Source organism: Dermacentor silvarum, chromosome 4 (genome assembly GCF_013339745.2).
Source record: "Dermacentor silvarum isolate Dsil-2018 chromosome 4, BIME_Dsil_1.4, whole genome shotgun sequence".
Lineage (NCBI taxonomy): Eukaryota > Metazoa > Arthropoda > Arachnida > Ixodida > Ixodidae > Dermacentor > Dermacentor silvarum.
The window spans coordinates 144154908-144176263 of NC_051157.2; the positions used below are offsets into that span (position 1 = coordinate 144154908).

Consider the following 21356-nt stretch of genomic DNA (forward strand, 5'->3'; position numbering starts at 1 on the left):
TATTGCAACATTTTGGTGAAAGGTGCGGGATACAATCACGGAACTTCGCAGCGAACGTCATCTACCTGCCGCCACATTGGCAGATCGGCCGATACAACCGACAACGCCTCAGCAGTCCATGTCAACGGTCATCCCCACTCACCTGCGGCACCCGGGGACATTTTGAGGCACGGACAACGCCGACGTCGAGGATTGGTTTGCGATGTGTGAGCGAGTGTGCGACAACAACAGGTGGGATCCAACAATGATGCTAGCAAACTTCATGTTTTATCCGAAAGGAACTGCGAAGCAATGGTAAGATACGCATGAAGCTGACCTAACAAGCTGGAATGTCTGCAAAAAAAATACGAGACCTGTGTGGCAGACCTGCCGGTCGTCAGTTGGCAGCAACAAAATAACTTGCGTGCCGCGCTCAGACGTCCACAGAATCCTCTGTCGTGTACATACAGGATGTGCTGGCTCTCTGTCGCAAGACTGATAACAACATGACCGAAGCAGACAAGATTGGTCACATACTAAAAGGTATTGCAGATGATGCCTTCAGTCTCCTGATGTGTAAGGATTGTGCCACTGTGTACGCAATTATAAAGGAGTGCCGGCGCTGCGAACAAGCGAAGGGCCGGCGCGTCCCTCAAAATTTCGACAGATTGCCCAATACCGCCGCGACATCTTCGTGCGAAGACCCACCACGGTTCGTTCAGCCGACAGAACCGGAAGATATAACGCGCATCGTTCGCCGTGAGCTTGAGGCCATGGCTCCGGCTCCAGTTCGTTCCGACTGTCGGGAAAGCGTGCCCGCTATCTCGCTTATACAAGCGGTCGTTCGGGAGGAAATAGCGAGTTTGGGCATTCCATCACTCTGCTCGGTCCTCCATATGAACACCTACCAGATTTCTCCGCCCGCTCGTTCCCAGACGCAAAGCTTTCCGCCACTCCGTCGCAACCCAGCTGACTGGCGCACAGCGGATGATAGACCCATCTGTTTTGATTGTTCCGGTGTTGCACACATCGCCCGTCATTGCCGTAACCGCTGCTCGTCGCTTCCTCGGTGGCCGTCTCCTAGTCGCTACCACCAAGTACCAGACAATCGCACTTTCTCGCCCTACACGCCGCCAAGGAACATCAACGCCGACAGTGATCCACCAAGATCCAGCCACTCCCTGTCTCCGCAAGGCCGTCGGTCCCGTTCGCCTCTCGTCCAACGCTCTTCGTCCTCGTCTGCAACCGGTCGCTTCCCTTCGGGAAACTAGGCGGTGCAGCTCCCGGAGGTGAAGCTGCAACTCCGACCCCGCCCCCAAATCCTCTGTTGACCCTGCCTACACGCGGAAACCTACTGGACATTGAAATTGATGGTGTTCCTGTTACATCTCTCGTTGACACAGGAGCGCAGCTCTCCGCCGAAGGCTCAAAAAGGTTCTGACGCCCGCCGTACCGCGCAAAGTGCAAGTCGCCGGTACGGCCTCTTTTGAAGTCAGAGAAGCACAGAGCAAAATTAGGTTTGAAGAAAGGCTCAGGAACATCGATGAAAATGAATGGGCGGCTAAAGTGCGCAAGTATCTCTACATGAAAAGCGTGGACACAGAATGGAGGAAGAGGTCAAGGAAGTTGGCAACCAAGTACAGGATAATCGAAACTGTAAATAGACAACCAGGAGTCATCAGAAAGATAGTGAGAGAAATAGAGACCGGGAATTGGATGCAAAGAATGGAAACAAAAAGGAAAATGGAGATTTACAAGAATGACGAGAAAGAAATTAGAAAGGAAAATCTGTACGATAACACACAGGACAGTGCCTTGCTATTTGAGGCTCGAGCTGGTTGTCTAAGGACCAAAACATACCGGAGCAAATATTCGGAACTAGATGAGGCATATGTATGCTGCAGCAAAGATCCAGAGACCACTCAACGCATCCTAATGGAATGCGAGAACCGTAGGTAAGTGCAACTCACAGAAGCGCTTGGGTTTAAAGTGGAGGGAAACATCAACCGATAAGCCGTAGAGATAAGCAAGAGACGATTAGAGTACTGGTGGAAAAAAAGCAGGCAAAAGATGGATACGACCTGATCTCTTAAAATCATAGGTAGTGTTACAAGGTAAATTTTTGAAAAAGAATAATGAGAGGTATACAAAAATGCTAGATAAAGAACATGTCTAGTATACCTGATGAAATCAAGCAGGCTAGGTGACTATTTGTCGCCACCCCGTTTCAAAGGGGATGCCAATAAATCATCATCAGCATCAGCATCATGGGAGTACTTCACCTGTTCTTGAAATGTGCACAGCACGTGTGACCATTGAGAGTCATTATAGCGTTGTTTTATTTATCGTGCTTGAGCACTGTCAGCACGACTTAATTCTCAGCCTCGACTTTGTTTCGAAACGCTCTGCCCAAATTGACTGTTCCACAGGTGTTGTACAGTTGGATCTGCCGCTTACTGCCGATGCAACAACGTGTGCTTCACCCTGCTTATCTTTTGCTGAGTTTGCAAGGCTGTCTCCACAGGCGGCTACAAGTATCCTCCTGACGCCCTGTCCTCCCGTACCTGATGGCGAGTAGGTCATGTCGCCGCTTACTGACGTGTTTTTGTCACGCAATATTGCCAGTACCGAGCACCTTAATCCGGATTCTCGAAAACTGCGCTCGCGTGCCCATTCTCAAATTTTGATTTTCGACGCATGTGCTGCCACACAGTATCGCCATAGCACTTATCACTCATTTGGAAGAATTTGAGATTTCTTCTTTGGCCTCTGAATCCTTCCTCAGTACCAACGGACCTTTGTCACCCACTCCTTCCTGCTCGACGCCTGCGGACGATGTTTGTAAGATGATTGCCCCTGACCTTCCTTCCGAGCAAACAACAGCTCTTCGTCACCCCTTGTCATCTTATCGGGATATCTTTGATTTGGACGACCGTACACTTGGTCAGACATCTGTTGTCACGCATCGCATCAACACCGGTGATGCCAGTCCCATTCATAGGCGGCCATATCGTGTCTCCCCAACAGATAGGGCCATCATAAAGAAAGAGGTCGACAAGATGATGAACAAGGACATCATTGAACCTTCCAGTAGCCCGTGGGCATCACCGGTTGTCTTAGTAAAGAAAAAAGACAACTCGTGGTCCTTCTGCGTTGACTACCGTCACCTCAACAGGATAACAAAGAAAGATGTTTATCCCCTGCCTCGCATTGACGACGCTCTTGACTGCCTTCACGGATCACAATATTTTTCATCAATTGACCTCCCCTCCGGCTATTGGCAGATTAGCGTCGATGAGATGGACCACAAGAAAACCGCTTCGTCACACCGGACGGTCTGTAGCAATTTAAAGTCATTCCCTTTGGGTTATGGAATGCGCCAGCTACATTCGAACGCATGATGGACTCTCTCCTGCGCGGCTTGAAGTGGCCCACATGCCTCTGTTACCTCGACGTTGTGATTGTGTTTTCGTAGAATTTTGAGAGCCACCTGAAGCGCCTCACGACCATACTTTCCGTGTTTCGCAGGGCTGGCCTTCAGATAAACTCCTCCAAGTGCCATTTCGGTCGCCGTGAAATTACCATGCTCGGCCATCTCGTAAACGCCGCCAGAATCCAACCTGATCCGCATAAGGTTCACAACGCCGTGCGAAATTTTCCTCTACCTTGTTCAACAAACGATGTCCGTAGTTTTCTAGGCTTATGCTCTTATTTCCGGTGATTTGTGAAAAAATTTGCCGACATCGCTCGCCCTCTCACTGACCTTCTTAAGAAAGATCTCTCTTTCTATTGTGGACCACTGCAGGCGAAAGCCTTCTCTACCCCGATCGAGCGGCTTACAGCTTCCCCGATTCTGTCACACTTTCACACTTCTGCGCCCACTGATGTGCGAACTGACGCGAGTGGTCATGGCATAGGCGCTGTCCTCGCTCAACGTCAACAGGGCCAAGACCGTGTCATTGCTTACGCCAGCCGCCTGCTTTCCACGCTCGAGCGAAATTACTCCATTACTGAGAGGGAATGTCTCGCGCTCGTATGGGCGGTCGCGAAGTTTCGGCCTTACCTTTTCGGTCGGAGCTTCTACGTCGTAACCGATCATTACGCCCTTTGCTGGCTCTCGTCTTTGAAGGACCCAACTGGACGACTTGCACGTTGGGCATTGCGTCTACAAGATATAGATTTTCTATTATGTATAAATCAGGGCGCCTGCATAAAGCCGCTGACTGCCTGGCCCGCAATCCCGTGCATCAACCGGACGATACCGATACAGACTCGGACTATTCTGTCCCTCTCCGGCTTTCTCCATACTGGCGACGAGCAAAGCCAAGATCCTTTTCTTCGAATACTTATGGAACGCCTAAGCTCCTCGCCTAATGACCCGTTCCTCCGGATGTTCACCTTGCGCGATGGAACTTTATACCATCGTAGTGTTCGTCCTGATTGCCCGGAGCTCCACCTATCGTTCCAACGCACCTTCGACTGGCCGTGCTCCAGCGACTTGAGGGCGCTCCTACTGCTGGAGATTTGGGCATAACTCGTACTTACGACCGCCTGCGGTGCCGCTTCTTCTGGCCCGACATTTATCGCTCTGTGAGCCGCTATGTCGCTTCTTGCGACCTGTGTCAGCGCCGGAAGACGCCTGCTATGCCTCCTGCTGGTTTGCTTCAACCAATTGATATTCCTACAGAGCCCTTCTTGCGTATGGGCCTCGACCTCCTTGGCCCCTTTCCAATTTCTATTAACACACAAACACATTTCTATTAACAACCAATTTCTATTAACACAAACAAATGGATTGCTGTAGCAACAGATTATGCCACGACATATGCCATCGCACGAGTGATGCCAAGAAACGGCGCTACAGATGTAGCCGACTTCTTACTATACGACGTCATCCTGCATAACGGCGCCCCTCGCCAGTTACTCACGGATCGCGGCCGCTACTTTCTTTCGTAGGTCGTCGATGATCTGCTCTGCTCCTGTTCTACAGAACACCAACTTGCTACCGCATACCACCCTCAAACGAACGGCCTCACCGAACGACTCAACCGCACCCTAACTGAAACGCTGGTCATGTACGTTTCCGACGTTCACCGCGACTGGGACGTCGCTTGACCATGCATCACTTTCGCATACAACTCGTCCCGTCACGACACTGCCGGATTCTCACCATTTTACCTTTTGTATGGCCGCAGTACAATCACCCAGCACTGGTTACGCTCGAGATGCTATTGCTTTAGCCGTCAAGGCCCGAGAGGCCTCACAGTCTCGCAAGCTTCTCAAAAGCGACGCTACGACCTTCGGCACCTAGACCACCATTTTTCACCTGGTTCCCTTGTCCTTTTCTGGACGCCGTCACCTCGTGTCGGCTTGTCGGAAAAACTACTTTCCCGTTATTCTGGTCTGTACAAGATCGTACGTCAACTGTCCGACGTGACATACGAGATCGCCCCAGTCGGTCAGCCTTCAGTGCCTCCCAACGTCATCAGCGATGTTGTTCACGGTGCCAGGCTAACCCCACTGGGAGGGTGATGTTACGGTGAAGGGAAACAAGAAGGGGACACTAACTAGAAGAAGACCCTGGCCGTTGCCTGAACGCCATATACATTCAAACGCGATATACATACGGCAAACTTCGAGGCCAAGCGCATGCACACTGAGTGAAAGGTATGCACAGTGTACGGGCGGCGCGCAGCAAACGACACGCCGGGATGTCGTCACGGCGCATGCGCTGTAGCGTGCAGCTGGCGGGAGCTGAGCCTTGTCTGTATCGGGCTAGGGTGCCTCGATGCCAGCGCCGCCGTCGGCGCTGGCATCGAGGCACCCTATATCGGGCGAAGCCAGCGCGCACCTACGCCGGCGGTTACTAGGCAACGCGAGGTGACGTCATCGCTACTGCTTCGACGCATGTGCATCTAGGCGAGGTTGGGCCAGGTGGTGCGCAGCTGTGGCTGGGTTGTTGCTAGGCGACGGCGTGGAGTTTTCTGCGTACTTCGGACATTTCCCCTGCAGCTTTAACAGCTTCGCTACAGAAAAGAAAATTGGAACGTGACGCTTTTGTGTAGATAATCGCCACCTGAACAAAATCATAAAAATGGACGTTTACCCTTTGCCACGTGTTGATGACGCTTTAGAGTGTCTGTATGGTGCCACCTATATTTCTTCTATCGACCTGCTGTCCGGATTTTGGCAGATTACCGTCGACGACATGGACCGAGAGATGACTGCATTTGTTAACCTTGACGGCCTTTATCACTTCAAGGTGATGTCTTTCGGCCTCTGTAACGCGCCGGCCACCTTCCAAGGAATGATGGACTCTTTGCTTCAGGGGTTCAAGTGGCGCACCTGTTTGTGCTATCTGCACGACGTCATCGTTTTATCGCCCGCACTTTCAGCCACATAATACGCCCGCGACGCGATCGCATGCGCCGACCACGTGCGGCAGCTCGCCCGCACCCGTCTCCAGGCTTCCCAGGAGTATTAGCGACGCCTCTACGATTGCCACTATCGCGACTTCCACTTTTCTCCGGGTTCTCTGGTGCTTCTCGGGTCGCCCATCCGCCGTGTAGGCCTACTGAAAAGCTGCTGTAGCGTTACACCGGTCCATACCGTGTCGTGCGACAAGTGACTGATGTCACATATGAAATCATTCCCGCCGACCTCTCAGCGTCGTTGTTAGCTGCAAGTGACATCGTTCACGTAGCGAGACTCAAGCCATATCACACACCTTTCATCGCGGATGTGTAGCTTAAGCACCGGGACGGTGCTTTTACCGCAGTGGGTGATTACAAGGTCGATCCACATAGGTCGCGAAGCTTCGGGCGAAAAGCGGTTCAGAACCAATTGTCACCGACATCAGCAAGGGTGGTTATGGGAGCAGCGATTGAAGCGCGGCTATGTTTGGAGGTAATAAACACTGGGAAAGAAAAAAAGCGTTTTTTAATTAAAGCGAGACGCAGTTGGATTCATTCAACGAAAATAAAATTCCTAATCCATTTTATATACGCGAGGCAAGAAAAGAAGATACAACTCTATTTTACTTGATCATTATCAATAAATACCTTTCTTTTCAGCGCCCAACGTGAGAGCGCCCATCGGTAGCGGCGGGCGTTGACGCCGCTATCACTTGCATTGCAATGCAGCTCTTGGAGTGCGTGGAAAAGCGCGCTTGTAAAGTTCACCTATTACAATACGCCCTCCTCACATGTTGTTTTGTTTTGCATGTCGACGTTTGTCTGAATTAGGTGACGCGGGTCGCTTTATTGTTTCTTAACCTGTGCAGTCAAAAGTAGTGAGTTGAGACCGTCAGATACTTGTTTACTTTAGTTGTTTTCGCGCGACAGCGCTTGCCGATGGGCTTGGCATCCCACGAAAGAACGAGCACTCGTCATAATCTACGCCCAAAGCGTTCGTCGGCCTCCAAAGAAAGTATGTTCGGTGCAGCGATGCGATTTCGGCACCCGTACGGCTGACCTTTTCCTGCAACGCTTTCCGCGCTGAAAGCTCGGAACGCCCATCAAGTGGAATGGCGGGGCATTTGAATATACAGCTCTAATGGCAGGCCTCTGAAAACAAATTTCGCGCCTGTGGGAACAAAATGACGTCACTTCTGTTTTTAACGTATATGACGTCAGAATATTATTTATTCCACCGGAATTGTTTCCTCCTCACACAGATGGCTCTAAGCCCCATGAACCGCCGATAGGCCGCCATGTTTTGAACGTATGGGCTTCTATGGAAGCTTGGCTACCAGGTGTATTTACCTTGGTGATGATACGGAACAGCCGCCACAGTGTGGTTGCCCTGGAGTATAGGGTTGCCATCTTGGCCACTGTTAGCCTACGTATAAATATAGTGTAAATGGGCTTCGGGATCAGCTTACACGTAACAATATAATGAGGCTAGCACCTAGCGACAATATGTTTCTCAAAGAGCACACCGGAAGTCGGCCTCAGGCAACTGGAAGTGGAGGTGTCTCCGAAACCATAAGAATAATAAAAATAATGGGCGCCTAATGTACTCTAATTCTGCTCAAAGTCAGCGCTTAATGTAGCTATAATGTTGTTCTAATCCAGCGCTTGTGTAGTTTAAATTCTGCCCTTAATGTAGTTCCAATAAAACTGAAAACTTGCGCTGAATGTAGCTCAAGTGCATTTCCAATCCAGCTCAAATCCTGCTCAAATGCAGCGCTTAATGTAGATCCAATATGTGCTCAAACCCCCGCTTGTGTACTTCAAATCCAGCGCTAATGCTGCTCCACTAACGTGAAACCTGGAGAAGTGCGAAGCTGTGATTCGCCGGTGCTGAAGTAGCGCTGGAGGGAGAAGCAATTGAGCGCTTGTGGGGTGGTGGCGCCCTCTCTTGCGCTGTGCTGGAACCAGTCTGGCGTTTCGGAAGCGTTTTGGATGAGTTTCTGCTAATTATAGGGCTTAATATCTTATTATTCCTGTATTCAAAATAAGTTATTAAATAAACCCAAGACTCATGCACGCCATGTATCCAGACATGTACACTAGAAACAGATGCACATCCTGTGGTGAGGTTGCCACACTTAATCACATGTTATGGGAATGTCAGGACATAAAACAATTCGGGCAGTGCCGACACCTCCATCTCTTCCACCGCCAGCCTCCGCTCGCGTTGGAAGACCGCACTGCTCAGCTCGAACCTGACAGTACAGCTCTGGGCCGTCCAGCGAGCCGAGGAAGCCGCTTCGAGACAGGGTCTCGGAACCGCGTCCGCGGCGGGTGCCCAGACCCACTAAAAATACGACGGAATCAAATCTTATCGATTTGACAATAAAGTTTACGTTCTTCTTCTTCTTCTGTATTCAAAATTATTCTGAATCATGTTAGTTTAATTTGAACCGGTTTTGATCAATTCTGCAACTGTGTTGACCCCGTTTCGAGCGTGATCACGACCGGTCACGCGCGACGGTCGCCGAAGCCGACAGCCGGGGCCCTTTAAGTGTTTCGCACTTAAGTCCCATCGAAAACAGGTAATAGTTCAAGTTAAGAGTTATATAGGATAGATATAATATAGGAGCGTACGTTTAGTTAAGGAAAGGGTCAATTACCCGTCAGGTCTTTCTCATCATTATGATGGTTAACTGTCACCATTAGCAATGGCTCGAGCGTTGCTTTCCTGGCGGCCCTCGTGCCACAACTCACGCGTTCCTCGTCTTCTTCCACAGCTGGCTCCATTGCCGCTCATTATTCCAGCGTATAATTTCACTTGTCTTCTATCGGCGTAATGGGGAAGCCGTGTTTACGGGGGTGTGAGCCTTTGCTTGAGTGGGTTTGTGCCATTCATTGTGCGTGTCCTAACACGTGCTCCACCGGCGCATTTGGAACACGTAGTCAGTTGCTTCTGTGGGTGTGATAGGAGAATGACGTGCGTTAACCTAAGGTCTAGCAGCTAGCGCAATTAAAGACACTTAAGGGGAACATTAGGGCAGCCTAAACTTTTTACAGCGTATGCTGTTACGGGCTCATTCCAATAGCAGTTTCTGGTCGCGATGATGCCGCCGCCGCCCCGTAGCCGCTATCGCCGGAATTGCGAAAAAAGTACCCGCTCTCCGCCGGGATCGAACCCAGGCCCGCTGCGTGGGAATCGGATACTTTGCCGCTGAGCCACGCAAGCGCTTGCTATCACGCCGTAGAAAAATTCCCTTTATACGCGCCCTACGCCTCGGCGCCTGTGCGCATAGGCAGGCGCGCAGGCGCAGACGCCCCGAGCCTCCGCCAGTATGGTGGCGCCATCTAGTTAACGTGCCTGCAACCGCGGCGTGCGAAGAGATGCGATTCAGACGCGATGCGATTCCGACGAGGCGCGCAATCAAGGCTATCCCGATGTTAGATGTGCGCCACGTATTCTGGGTACCTCTTCGGTACACGTTATGGCGTCTCCTCGCAAGGTACGAACCGCTGCTCTAGAAGCGAATCGTAGAGCTACGTGCGCTGCTACAACCTTGCATCATCGGGCTCAGCAGACTGCTGTGCAGAGAAACTTAGAAGCCACAGCTCGCCGTCGACGCCGACGCCGGGAGGACAGTTCAGACCGTTATCGTCAAAATCGAGGCGAAGAAACTACTCTTGCTACTCTTGCGAGAGATAAACTACGAGAGGTACTCTTGCGCCGCCCAACCAGCTTACGCTGTGACTGTGCTGCGTGTGCCGCGCAGGCCTGTGACTTTTTTTTTCCTAGGCGCACAGGAAACCCCTGTAAAATTGTCCGCAAGGTGAAGGAAAAGAAAGCTGTTTACGCGAGCACATATCGCAAGATTTTTCTATTCGCAAGGACGTTTCTTCTCAAGTGTCGAGCACAAAGGAGTGAATACGGTGACGGACAAAATGTATGGTTATCGCTCCACTCGATACGAGCCATGGCGCGATATTCTCGGTGAGAGGCGTCTGTTCCCAAGCAGATACTCGTTCGCCGGCTTTGGTGCGACGCTCAACTATACCCCGCTGCCGGCCTAGAGAAAATCGCCCGCACGGTATCAGCTAGAAGGCAAGTTCTTGCTCAAAATGCCGTCCTCCCGTTTACAACCAAAGGGTCTTCTGGTGGTAGCGTTTGCTGTCACATCTCTGCTGTGCTCCGCGTCTTCCCAGAACGTCGTGAATATCACGCTCTTCTACGAGGGACTTTGTCCTGGCTGCCACTCTTTCATCCTGGACCAACTACACCCCACGTACGGCAAGCTCCAAGACTACCTCAATGTCGATATCTTGCCTTTCGGCAACGCCCACATAGACGTCGTCAACGGTACCGTCAAATTTCACTGCCAGCATGGCCCTGATGAGTGCTACATCAACGAAGTACATACGTGCGCTGTCAAGTATGTCCACCCGACCCGAAAGCTTCTAGACTTCGTTGCATGCATGCTTAGCCAGAACGTTCCCACGAAAGCGGGCAAGCCGTGCGCCCAGAAGGTGGGTACCGACTGGGGTGTCTTGGACAGATGCAGCAGTGGACCAGAAGGTACGCAGCTTCTGTTAGACATGGGAAAGAGGACGCGGAACCACAAACCACCAATCCAGTACGTGCCGTGGATAGAAGTCAACGGAGCGCACAACGCCACCATTCAAGAGAAGGCGCAGGTAGAACTGTTTGGTTTCGCCTGCGAGCTTCTCGAGCCAGATGCCCCTAGGATCTGCAAGAAGCCGAGCTCCTATTATTGCGCCGCACGACAGTGACTGATATACACCCAGCAACCCAAAATTTGGACAACTTGTACGATGTTGCTCTGAAGACACATCACTGCAATAATTGTGTTACTTAACCTGCTGCTGGAATAAATCGGAAACGTTATACAGTAAAACGTCATGCTCGGAAGAATCCCCGTAAAACTTGTACTACAGTTGCAAGAACCAGGTATGGGTTCCTAATCAACTGTAGAATGACTCATCGAGAATGTGCGAGTTAATCAGGCAACCATTTTAAGCATAGGCTTTGAAGCGATGTTGTAAATAATTGCGTGCTGCAAACGACAAATTTTCCTCCCGGCCTTTTGTGATTGCTAGACGATTTTGATTCGAACTATATCGCCAAAAGCATCATCGTTGTACAGTTTATAGTGAACAACTGCACTGCAGTGTCCTTAACAGGCAGTTTTGTGTTTCTACAAATGTTGCTATAGTTTCGTCCATTGATTAAGCGCGACGTACGCGACACCGGGTGTTCCCTTTCTTGTGTGTTTTTTTGTGCGTGTGTCTGTGTTCTGTCGAGCTAGCAGTTAGTCACTTCCAGGCAGGCGTGAGCTCGCGTTGATGAGCGTCACTTAACACACTCCCACGTAATTTTAACTCCGACCTTCCAAATAGGTTGACGGGGACGCTTTCGAGGTCCTGTAAGACTGGTTTGATCAGTTCAATTGTGAAGCTTGCTTCCACGACTAGACCCATGAGTGCAGTCTACGGAATGTCTTCTGCACCCACGAGCACTCGTCGCAGGTGCGGTGTGAGACGGTATTTTGTTGCGCTGCTTGGTGCACATCCATAGGTGCGCCAAATTTGCACGAGGCTGACCGTAAAGAAAAGAACTAGAACAACGCTATCATCTGAATCATGTTGAATTGAAGCGGAGCTATGCCGGGTGTTTCTATGAAGACCTTAAGTAATATTTAGAAATAGCCGTTTTGAAATAAAAGGCCAGTTCCTTCGGATAGATGCCGGCAGTGGTGGTGACTGACGGAGTAAAAATAATAAATGCTACATATTCAAATGAAAGTTATTCCGTATATTTCTTGATGGCAGATGCTCTGCGTTTTGTGCGGTGTACTATCGACCAAAAAAGTTTACGGACCACGGGATCTCAGAAAACACTAAATATTCGAGCAGCCTTTAAAAGTAGCCAGTGAAACCGTACATCACAATGTAGGGGCTGGAAATGGGAATACCAGGCTGCGTTTTGAGGCTGCGGAGATATTCAGCTTTTTGTCAGATCCTTTGGTCCGTAAGCTTTTTTGGTCGATAGTACCTTTAATACCCAAGTGTCGTGCTTTCTTTGTGAGATAGTCCCGATGTCTTATGTATACGTCTGGCCACATTACCTGCGAATGAAAATGATCCGTTCATACTACCGAGAGAGAGAGAGAGAGAGAGAGAGAAAATGATTTAATGAAAGGCAGGGAGGTTAACCAGGACTGAGCCCGGTTGGCTACCCTACACTGGGGAAGGAAAAAGGGGAGACCGAGAAGCACACTACAGCAGTACGACGATCACCAGACATACACGGCGGAAAAACTAAGAGCGCTGTGCAAATCATTTGTCCTTCGGAAAATTATGTCCCATCGGGACATAATAACGCATGGCACCAGGCTATCGTTATTTTACATAGTATTGCAACAGCGCACTTTCTGCGTGCAAATTCCTAATTGAAAGCCTGCACTATGATGGAAGCGCACAACTCCTACATCGAGACAAATCAAATATACTTATCTTCTCAAAATGTAATTCTTCACCTCTCTGTCTTTCCTTCATTTCTATGATTTACGAATGCCACAATCTTCGCCGCAGCAACGCTTAAGCAAAAGCAAGTAAGCCACGTTGAATACCAAGAAGAAATACGGCTTGCACCGTTAGCCGGAGAGCCAACACCACAATGCTCCAGCGAGCTTTCGTGCCATTGCTTAATGGCGCGCGACAATACTTTCTTGATCACCTAAGCCAAATTACTCTCTCACATGTGAGATTATTGCACGTCTGTTTATAGGATTAGGTAGGCTGGTTTGGGGGTGAAATTGTGCATGTAGTGAAGGTATGACGGTTCGCGCAAGGGGAAAAAACGCGAAGCCAAGTAGAAGGAGGACACTGGATACAGGTTCGTCCGGTGTCCTCCTTGTACTTGAGCTCAACGTCTTTCTTCCTTGCGTGAAAAATCATACCTGCACTGTTTATAGGCGCTACAGTGAGACTATAGCAAAAGAAAAGATATGGTGTTTTCATAACGCTCAGTGCTGCAGTTTGTTGCGGTTGAATATCTATTTGCGGCCTTTAATTGGCGACTGGTCAAACATAATTTCGATGGCGTAGAAACTATGCCACACGCTTATGCCACACAAAAGGATGCTCTACCGCTTAGTAGGCGCGCCAAAGCTCACCCCCATAACACATCCCACCAAGAGGCAATGGGATGCAGAGCTGTCCAGCTTCGACTCGATGGGCCAGCTCGTACTGGTCGACCGAGCGATAAGGGCTGCCAAGGCTGGTGGACTCCTGGACTGAGTGGAACACCCACTGCAGAGTTTATTCTCTATCTCTGTCTTCCTCGCAGATAACAGGGTTGCGAAAAATAGGGCATTTTAATTTTATGCCGAAGTTGTTCTTAAAATGGTGGTCTTCAGGTTATGGACATTAGAATGTTTTAGTTCTTCCGCAAATTTCTTACCCGGGTACCGGAGGCGTAAACGAGAGATGGTGACGATGATTATTATTGTTATGATGATGATTATTATTTAGTAGCATCCCCTTTGAAAAGGGGGGTTACAAATAGTCACCTAACCTGCTTGGGTTATTGAGGTACGCTATACATACTTTTGATTCTAACATTTTATTTATTTATTTATATATTTATTTTATATTTATTTATTTATTTATTTGACGATACTCGCGGCTGATTTTTGGCAGCCAAAACAGGGGTGGCATATACAAAAGAAAACGGGACACTTTACAAACAAAGATAATGTCGAAATAAAATTTGAGCAAAGCAAGATCTTACACAGCCGAGCGCAAAACATACTTTTACCACCAGCTATTGAGTATGAGCCTTATATGGAGATGTATGCCTTCCATAGTGAATTAATGCAAAGCCTGACGCAACCAGATCTGTTTTCTTCTTATGCGGGGTTCTGGAACTTACGATCCCAAGAGTACGCAAGATGAGAGTTCGTGGATTTTCTATTTCGAATGACATTGTCCCGTTGTTTTCTCGAACTTTTTGATACCACATCGATTCACATTGCAGAGCCCCTATAATAGGAAAAATAAATTGACCGAAACATGGTCGTTCATACAGCATAGGATTGAGAAATAAATCATTTTTGCAAATTCACAGCACGTAGTGCTCTATATTTTTCGCTATTAAAGCGAAACTTTCTGTCTCACTGATTCGTCCGTGAGCGCCGATAACTCACTGCCGGAAAGCCAACTTACACAATAGATCAACAGTTGCGCATCTGCGCACACAGTAGAACAATGACATCACGTATCACAGAACACTACTGTTTACATTCGCATTTGTACCGATAAGAACAATGGGAACTGCAACGCCACGCTACCCAGACGAACTGCCTATATCTACATTGCATTATGCGCATCACGCAATGCATTCCCGGCCGTCACCATGGGTAGGCCGCGGATGCAGCGCACGGCAGAAGAGGCTGCTGTAGGCGAACGTAAGGGCGAGCGCGATCGTCCCCGTAAAGCCGATCCCGTGTATTCTTCCGTAGCTTCTGACCGTCTACTACATGCAGCGATCACAAGGCAATATTGTGCAAGTGTAGAGTCATCCGTGAAAGTGTGAGTGTGTGCGTGTAATCAACGGCTACATAATCTAAAATAAAGGCTATGCAAATTAACGAAATGTGTTTTCATTCAACTTTAAGGTTCAAAATATACAATTCGAATCAAGCAATCAAATCACATATGCATCGCATCGGGTCGGTCAGCATTTCTTGGGTTCATTGCCTGGTCGTTGGCTCTGGACTTTGATTCAGTTTGCATGGGAGAAAGCTTCGCGTTCAACCATCTTTCTTTAAGAAAGGCGCTTTGATTTTTTTTAATACTGCAACCCATGACTAACACACGAGACTGAAGAATTGAATTGAATTCTGGGGTTTTACGTACCAAAACCACAATCTGGTCATGAGGTACGCCGTATTGGGGGACTCCGTAATAAGTTTGACCACCAGGGGATCTGTAACGTGGCCCCAATGCACGGGAACGGACCATTTTGCATTTCACCCCCATCAAAATGCGGCCATCGCGGCCGGGATTTGATCCCGTGACCTCGTGATTAGCAGCGCCACACCGCGGTGGGGAGCACACTAAAGCACTATCATAGGACGCTAATGAGAAAACCACGACTCTTGGCGAAATTGCTCACAAAAATCTAACAAACAGGTGACCACAACGCGACAAGCCCTGTTGGAAATCGTCGAATCGAATCACACTGCCCACATTTGGCCAATATTCATACATCTCTCGCGACACAATTCCGACCGTGTAGTGGGGCTCGCATCAGTTGGCCACATACTGCAGCAGTGGCAGCGAGCAATTATCAAATTTAATCACAGTGCTTGGATTCGGCAGCTTTTGTATATCTGCAATAATTTATTCCACATAAGTCGCTGGTTCTTGTGTCTGAGAATGTACCTCAGCGTTCGTTACGTGCGTACAATGTGGTAATGGTGCGCTGATCTCGCTGTTAATGTGGCGATAACTTTCATGATTTTTCGTGTAAAACTACCTCGATCATCCCGGCCGTGGCGACCGCATTTCGATGGCGACGAAATGCAAAAACGCCCGTGTGCTTGCGTTGTAGCGCACGTTAAAGAACCCCTGGTGGTGAAAAACTAATCCGGAGCCCTCCACTACGGCGTGCCTGATAAACAGAACTGGTTTTGGCACGTATAAGCCCAGAAAGAAGAAGAAGCTACCTCGATCATGCTGCACAAGAGTTGTAACAGGATAACGACGGTAATTCGGTGAAACCTGTCGAGGAATAACTATACACTCGGGAACATAAACGTGGATCAAAAACATTCGACCTCGTCATAATGGCAGATGGCTTTTACGGATGGCTCCATCTAGTCCTCAAGTATCAGTGCAGAGAGCAAATAGCCATTCTACGTCCATATTTTCAACCTCTCACGTAAGGTGTACATAACGCTTCTCCCATGTAATTTTATTGAATTAAAGGGTCTGAAGGCGATCTCGTTGGTATGCATTCATGGTGCAAAAACAGCGCTAAATACACGGGCAGAAGGAAGAACACAGGACGAATGCAGACTCCCAACGGTTGCTTTATTGTGCGTGCACAAATATATAGCTTGAAATAGAAGGGAGAAAGCGAGACAAAAATTTTTCCGCCATTGCGCCCTGCGAACGTGAATTTCCAGCGAAGCTGTATTGAACACAACACATGGTCGGGCATTGTATTCACGCTGTCCTTCTGGTGTCGTTAATTTCCGTGGTCTACCCATGGCAGTCTTAGAATGAACTGAAGTAGTTGCTTGACGGGTCTCCCTTTTATATATGAAAGCGTGGTGACGTCACTAAGTATATATATATATATATATATATATATATATATATATATGTGTGTGTGTGTGTGCGTGTGTGTGTGTGTGTGCGTGTGTGTGTGTGTGTGTGTGTATGTGTGTGTGTGTGTGTGTGTGTGTGTCGGATTGCGAAGAAAGATATGCCGTTTGCCTTCAATGGTTAACCTGGCGTTTTGTGTTTACGCCATGAAATTTCCCTACCAACGAGAGATATTGACCCTTTTCGCGCCGATCCCGTGGGCGCTGCCATGTTTGATCACGTGGTGACGCGTCCATTGCTTGCCTCAACTGGCTCCATTGCCTCCTTGTTTACAATGGAAGTGTATGACGTCGGCGCGGCTTAGAAAACCTCTGTTTTCGGAGATATCGTAGACGGTGACTAGGTAGACTTCACGAAGCTTTGATCACAGCTTCAGAGAACATGCTTTGATCACAGCTTCAGAGAACATGCAAGCGCGCTTTCGGAGCTGATTAAGCTATGCCCAAACGGCGCACGCAGCGTATATGGTGCTTGTTTTAAAAGCGGGGCTAAATATGCATTCCAAGCTATCCAAGCTTTCCGATTATGAATTCAGTCGCGATTAGTGTGTTTTGCTCTTGGTTCTTTATTCAGCAAATATTTTGTAGCAGTGGCTTGTCAGTTTCTGACTCAGTGAAGTTACTCGGTGCGGCCACTATCTGATTATTTTCTGCCTAATCGCTCGCGGGTGTGCTCAGTTCCGATATATTTGTTCTTGCTGCGCACAATGCTTGAAACGTAGCTATTTTGTACATTGTAATACCTTGTAGCGAATATATATTACAGCTAGTAACTCGCTTACTCTTGTGGACCGTCACGAAACATTCAGCTTCGACCATTCATGCGCCATAGGTGTAGTCCGTCATTTATTGTGCGTATACAGTGCGCATAGATTCTATCGCATTCTATCCCATTCTATCGCATACGTCCGCGATAGAATGGACGTAAGTTTTCCTGCCATTTGGGATAGATTTGTAGAGATAACGTGCGCGAACTTTACTATGACAGGAAGCGGCGCTACTCCCTTGTCATTGTTTAACTAGTGGTACTCCCTCTTGCCGATGCTCTGCATGGGGATGAAGCCCTTTCATTGAAGGTTAGCGATACAAGGCAGGCGGATGAGCAAATTTCTGTATCCTCGAGGAAAACCATACATCACGAAGTGCCGATAACACGTTCGGACAGTTGCAGCAGCGGTCCGCGAACTTGGTCACACAGATTCATTCTTTTCCTTAACATGCCAGTCACTATTTTTGCAGCCAGCTATTGCACACGTCTTCAATCCACATGATTCAATCTAGCCTGATTGTAGCACAGTGCGTTAGCGAAAACTCAGTTGCATTTCTGACAGCTGATCGCACAGAATCAAGGAAGAAGCGGTAATGGTTTCGTAATCGGGCGCGGTCGCTGAGGAGAGGTATGGCGCGCCGCCGTGAGCGCCATCTCGTTTCTCTAAAACAGACTGCTCCGCGAAAAGGGTCCATATAGCTTCGCTGTAAAAAAAGAAAAAGAGGGAGGAGGAGGGAAGAGGTTTACATGGCAGTCGCGCTTGAGTCTGAAGGTAAAACTAAGAATCACATAACGATTAGTCAAGTAGATATGTATTCCTTGTCGGTGAGAACGAGGTAAGGGGAGCTGACGCATAACGGGCCTATGTGCATCATCGTGCACGTTTCACAAACTTAACGTGCTCGGCTGTCTCGATAAAGGCACAGTACCTTAAGGTATCATGAAGCACTGGCCTGCACCCGCAATTGGCGCAGTGGATAGCGAGATTGCTTCCATTCTTGTTTTGAACGCTATACGCATGTTCACCCAATCTTTCGTAGAGACAGCATCCGGTCTGGCCGATGTACGTTCTGCCACGCGAGGTGGAGATCTCGCAGTCAGTGTTGCCAGGTTTGGCTATATATAGCCAAATTGGTCTACGGGGAAAAATTTTTGGCGTCGATTTGGACGAGTTGGCTATGTGGCTATATTTGGGCTACTGAAAATCTGCGACTTGGCTGTGTTTGGGCTATACGTGGCGGCCTAATCCAAGCTCCTGAGGTGGCTCTGATCGGGTAGAAGCAAATCTCGAAGGCTGTGTTTTAGCTGGCGGAGCCGGCCGCGTGGTTGTGCGTGTTTGCGTGCGTAAAATGACCCCCCCCCCCCCGCCCCACTCTTACTTCCCTCTCTGCGCTGTTGTCTGTGCCGGTGTCTTTGATCTTTGATGCAATTAAACTTACACCCTGCTTGGCCGTTAGGCACCCGATCCCCGGGCATCGGAATGAACCTGGGAGTAGTGGGTTTCTCACAGTACACTGTACTAACATGGCTATGCTCACGAAGTAAGAGCAATAACATAGGGTCGGGGCCGTCGGGCGATCGGGGTGCCCACATGAAAAAAGGGAAGCCGGGTGGATGACACGCCCCAGTGTATTCATGTCCATGTCTCAATTCTGGGTGAAGTATCGTGCCGGGCACAGCTTTCGACCTACTCCACGTTTCTCGCGCGAAGCTTTACTGCCATTTTCCGTTTCCTGCTAGATGAAGTTTTCTTCGTGCTTAGATTCGAGATTCATTTCGATAGGTTGGACGTAAGATCGGATCCTCCTCAGAGAGGAGAATCCAAACATGGGGAAGTGGGCCAAGTATGCGAGAATGTATAAAAAAGAATGGCAGCAAGACCCCGAGCCAAAGGTGGGTTCAGGTGCTTTTACTTCTAGATGGTTTGCCCGTAACGTCATCGATGCAGATGACATTACGGGCAAATTCTGCCAATATCGAAACATGTTTGCCACGATGACATCAGTGCACCACGTCACATGAACTTCGCCCACCGTGTTAGCTTAGCTTGTGAGGTGTCGTGCTGCTGGCTCGATGACGCGCGCTTAATTCCCGGTCACGGCGGCCGCATTTCGATCAAGGCGAAATGCAGGAACACCCGTGTACTTAGGTGTACGAACCCGAGGTGGCCAAAATTAATGCGGAGTCCCCCACCGCGTCATGCCTCCCAATCATATCGTGGTTTTGGCACGTAAAACCCCAGCAATTATTAGACTTTAGAATGGGGGCCTCAAGCGTACTGGGTCCTCAAAGAAATAGCGTCAAAGCCACTGCGCATGCGCAAGACGGAAACTGTGTTTGGGTTTTGCGTCGGACACGCTATTTCACTGATTTAGTCGGAGCCCTAAAAGCTACCTCAAAAGCTTTCGTCAACAAACATGGCGGCGCCCATCGAAGCGACGGCTCTAACATAGCACAAAACTGGGATCGATTCGTGGTAACGCGTGAAGTTTGTAAACTAGAAGTGATTGCGGTTATCGCTTTCTCCCGACTAACATGTGTAATGAAGATTGATTCATTAATGCCGCTGATTCCGAATTCAATTGTCGATTTCAAGACTCGTAGGCCTATCACGGATGGACTTTGTGGGGTGAAGGTGCGTAAAGTTGGTTACTCAAAACTAAGCGCAACAAGCTGCATGCTGCTAATAGAATTGGTTGTAAATTGTAATTGAAGGCGAAAACACGAATGTCTAAACTACTTTTCTTATCAGAAAATGGTATATTTTATTTTAATATTTATAACACCTACATGAACAGAAGGGAATTCCCAGTGCCACACGCTAAGCTCAATGGAGCTCAAGCGGTGACTCTGAGATTGTTACAGACAAGAACGTATCCTAGTCCAAACTTTATTAACAAGCTATATCCAGAAAGAGAGGTACCAATCAACTGCGAGAAGTGTAATGGCATCATTCTCTGGATCATATGCTTTTGCAATGTCCTGTGGCTTTCACAGACTGCGACAAGGAAAGAGACTGGTGGCGGCGAGTGCTTCACAGTGGAGTGCTTTTAGATCAAGTACAGGCCGTCCAGAAGGCCCATGACACGGCGGTAAGGTTAAACATTACTGTCCCCACGTGGCTTTAGTGGTGCAGGTGGGGTATACTTCACCCCTTCTCAAATTCTGTCCCGACGTGGGATTCGCCTGCATCATCCTAAAGGTTGATCTTCAGGACCTGAATAAAGTTTATCGTACCATGCCATAACAGCTTTTCTTTGACGCCGTAGTGACGCTGCAAACGCAACACGCTATCCGCAAACGCAAAACGCCTATTCCAAAACTCTTCATTCCTGCATGCCCCAATGCTAACACCCGCAAAGCTCTTTGGGGCCACAAACTTTAGGGGCCCCTATTCTAAAACTTTATTAGCCATCAACATGGTTTGCTTTTTGACAGTAACTGGTTTTCACAGCATTGCCACTGTTATCAATTTGTTGTTTACCATTGCTCTTTGTGCGCCGTCGCGGCTTTTACCATTTCGAGCGAGTTAGTTCGGAAAGTGCTCGTCGCCGAAAACGACTGCGCGCTTCTTACACTAGTGGGTCGGTTTGTGCAGTAATCTTTTAAAGCTCCGCTTACACAGATTCAGACAGTGAGTGGCATCTGTTGTCTGTCCCTTTTCTTAACGCATGTTCTTGGCGTGGTAGAGACCTATGGTGGCGGCCAGGTTGATGTAAAATGACACTATATATATATATATATATATATATATATATATATATATATATATATATAGTGTGTGTG

At 48.6% G+C, this 21356-nt stretch overlaps 2 protein-coding genes across 2 annotated transcripts in view; both read left to right on the forward strand.

Annotated features, from left to right (window-relative positions):
- The window catches only part of LOC119450712 (gamma-interferon-inducible lysosomal thiol reductase-like), a 65981-nt gene extending 54679 nt beyond the window's left edge, over positions 1 to 11302 (forward strand). Inside the window, exon 2 of the mRNA XM_037714234.2 lies at positions 11265 to 11302. The gene's annotated coding sequence lies outside the window, so the exon portion shown is untranslated. The remainder of the gene's footprint in view (positions 1 to 11264) is intronic.
- LOC119450713 (gamma-interferon-inducible lysosomal thiol reductase) lies at positions 10393 to 11302 on the forward strand. Its single transcript, XM_037714235.2, has one exon. The coding sequence runs from the start codon at positions 10509 to 10511 to the stop codon at positions 11175 to 11177; it is 669 nt and encodes a 222-aa protein (XP_037570163.1). The 5' UTR covers positions 10393 to 10508; the 3' UTR covers positions 11178 to 11302.
- Positions 11303 to 21356: the final 10054 nt, after the last annotated feature.

Excerpts from the sequence above, each read along its gene's own strand:
- LOC119450713 (XM_037714235.2), top strand. The coding sequence starts at position 10,509 with ATGCCGTCCTCCCGTTTACAACCAAAGGGTCTTCTGGTGGTAGCGTTT.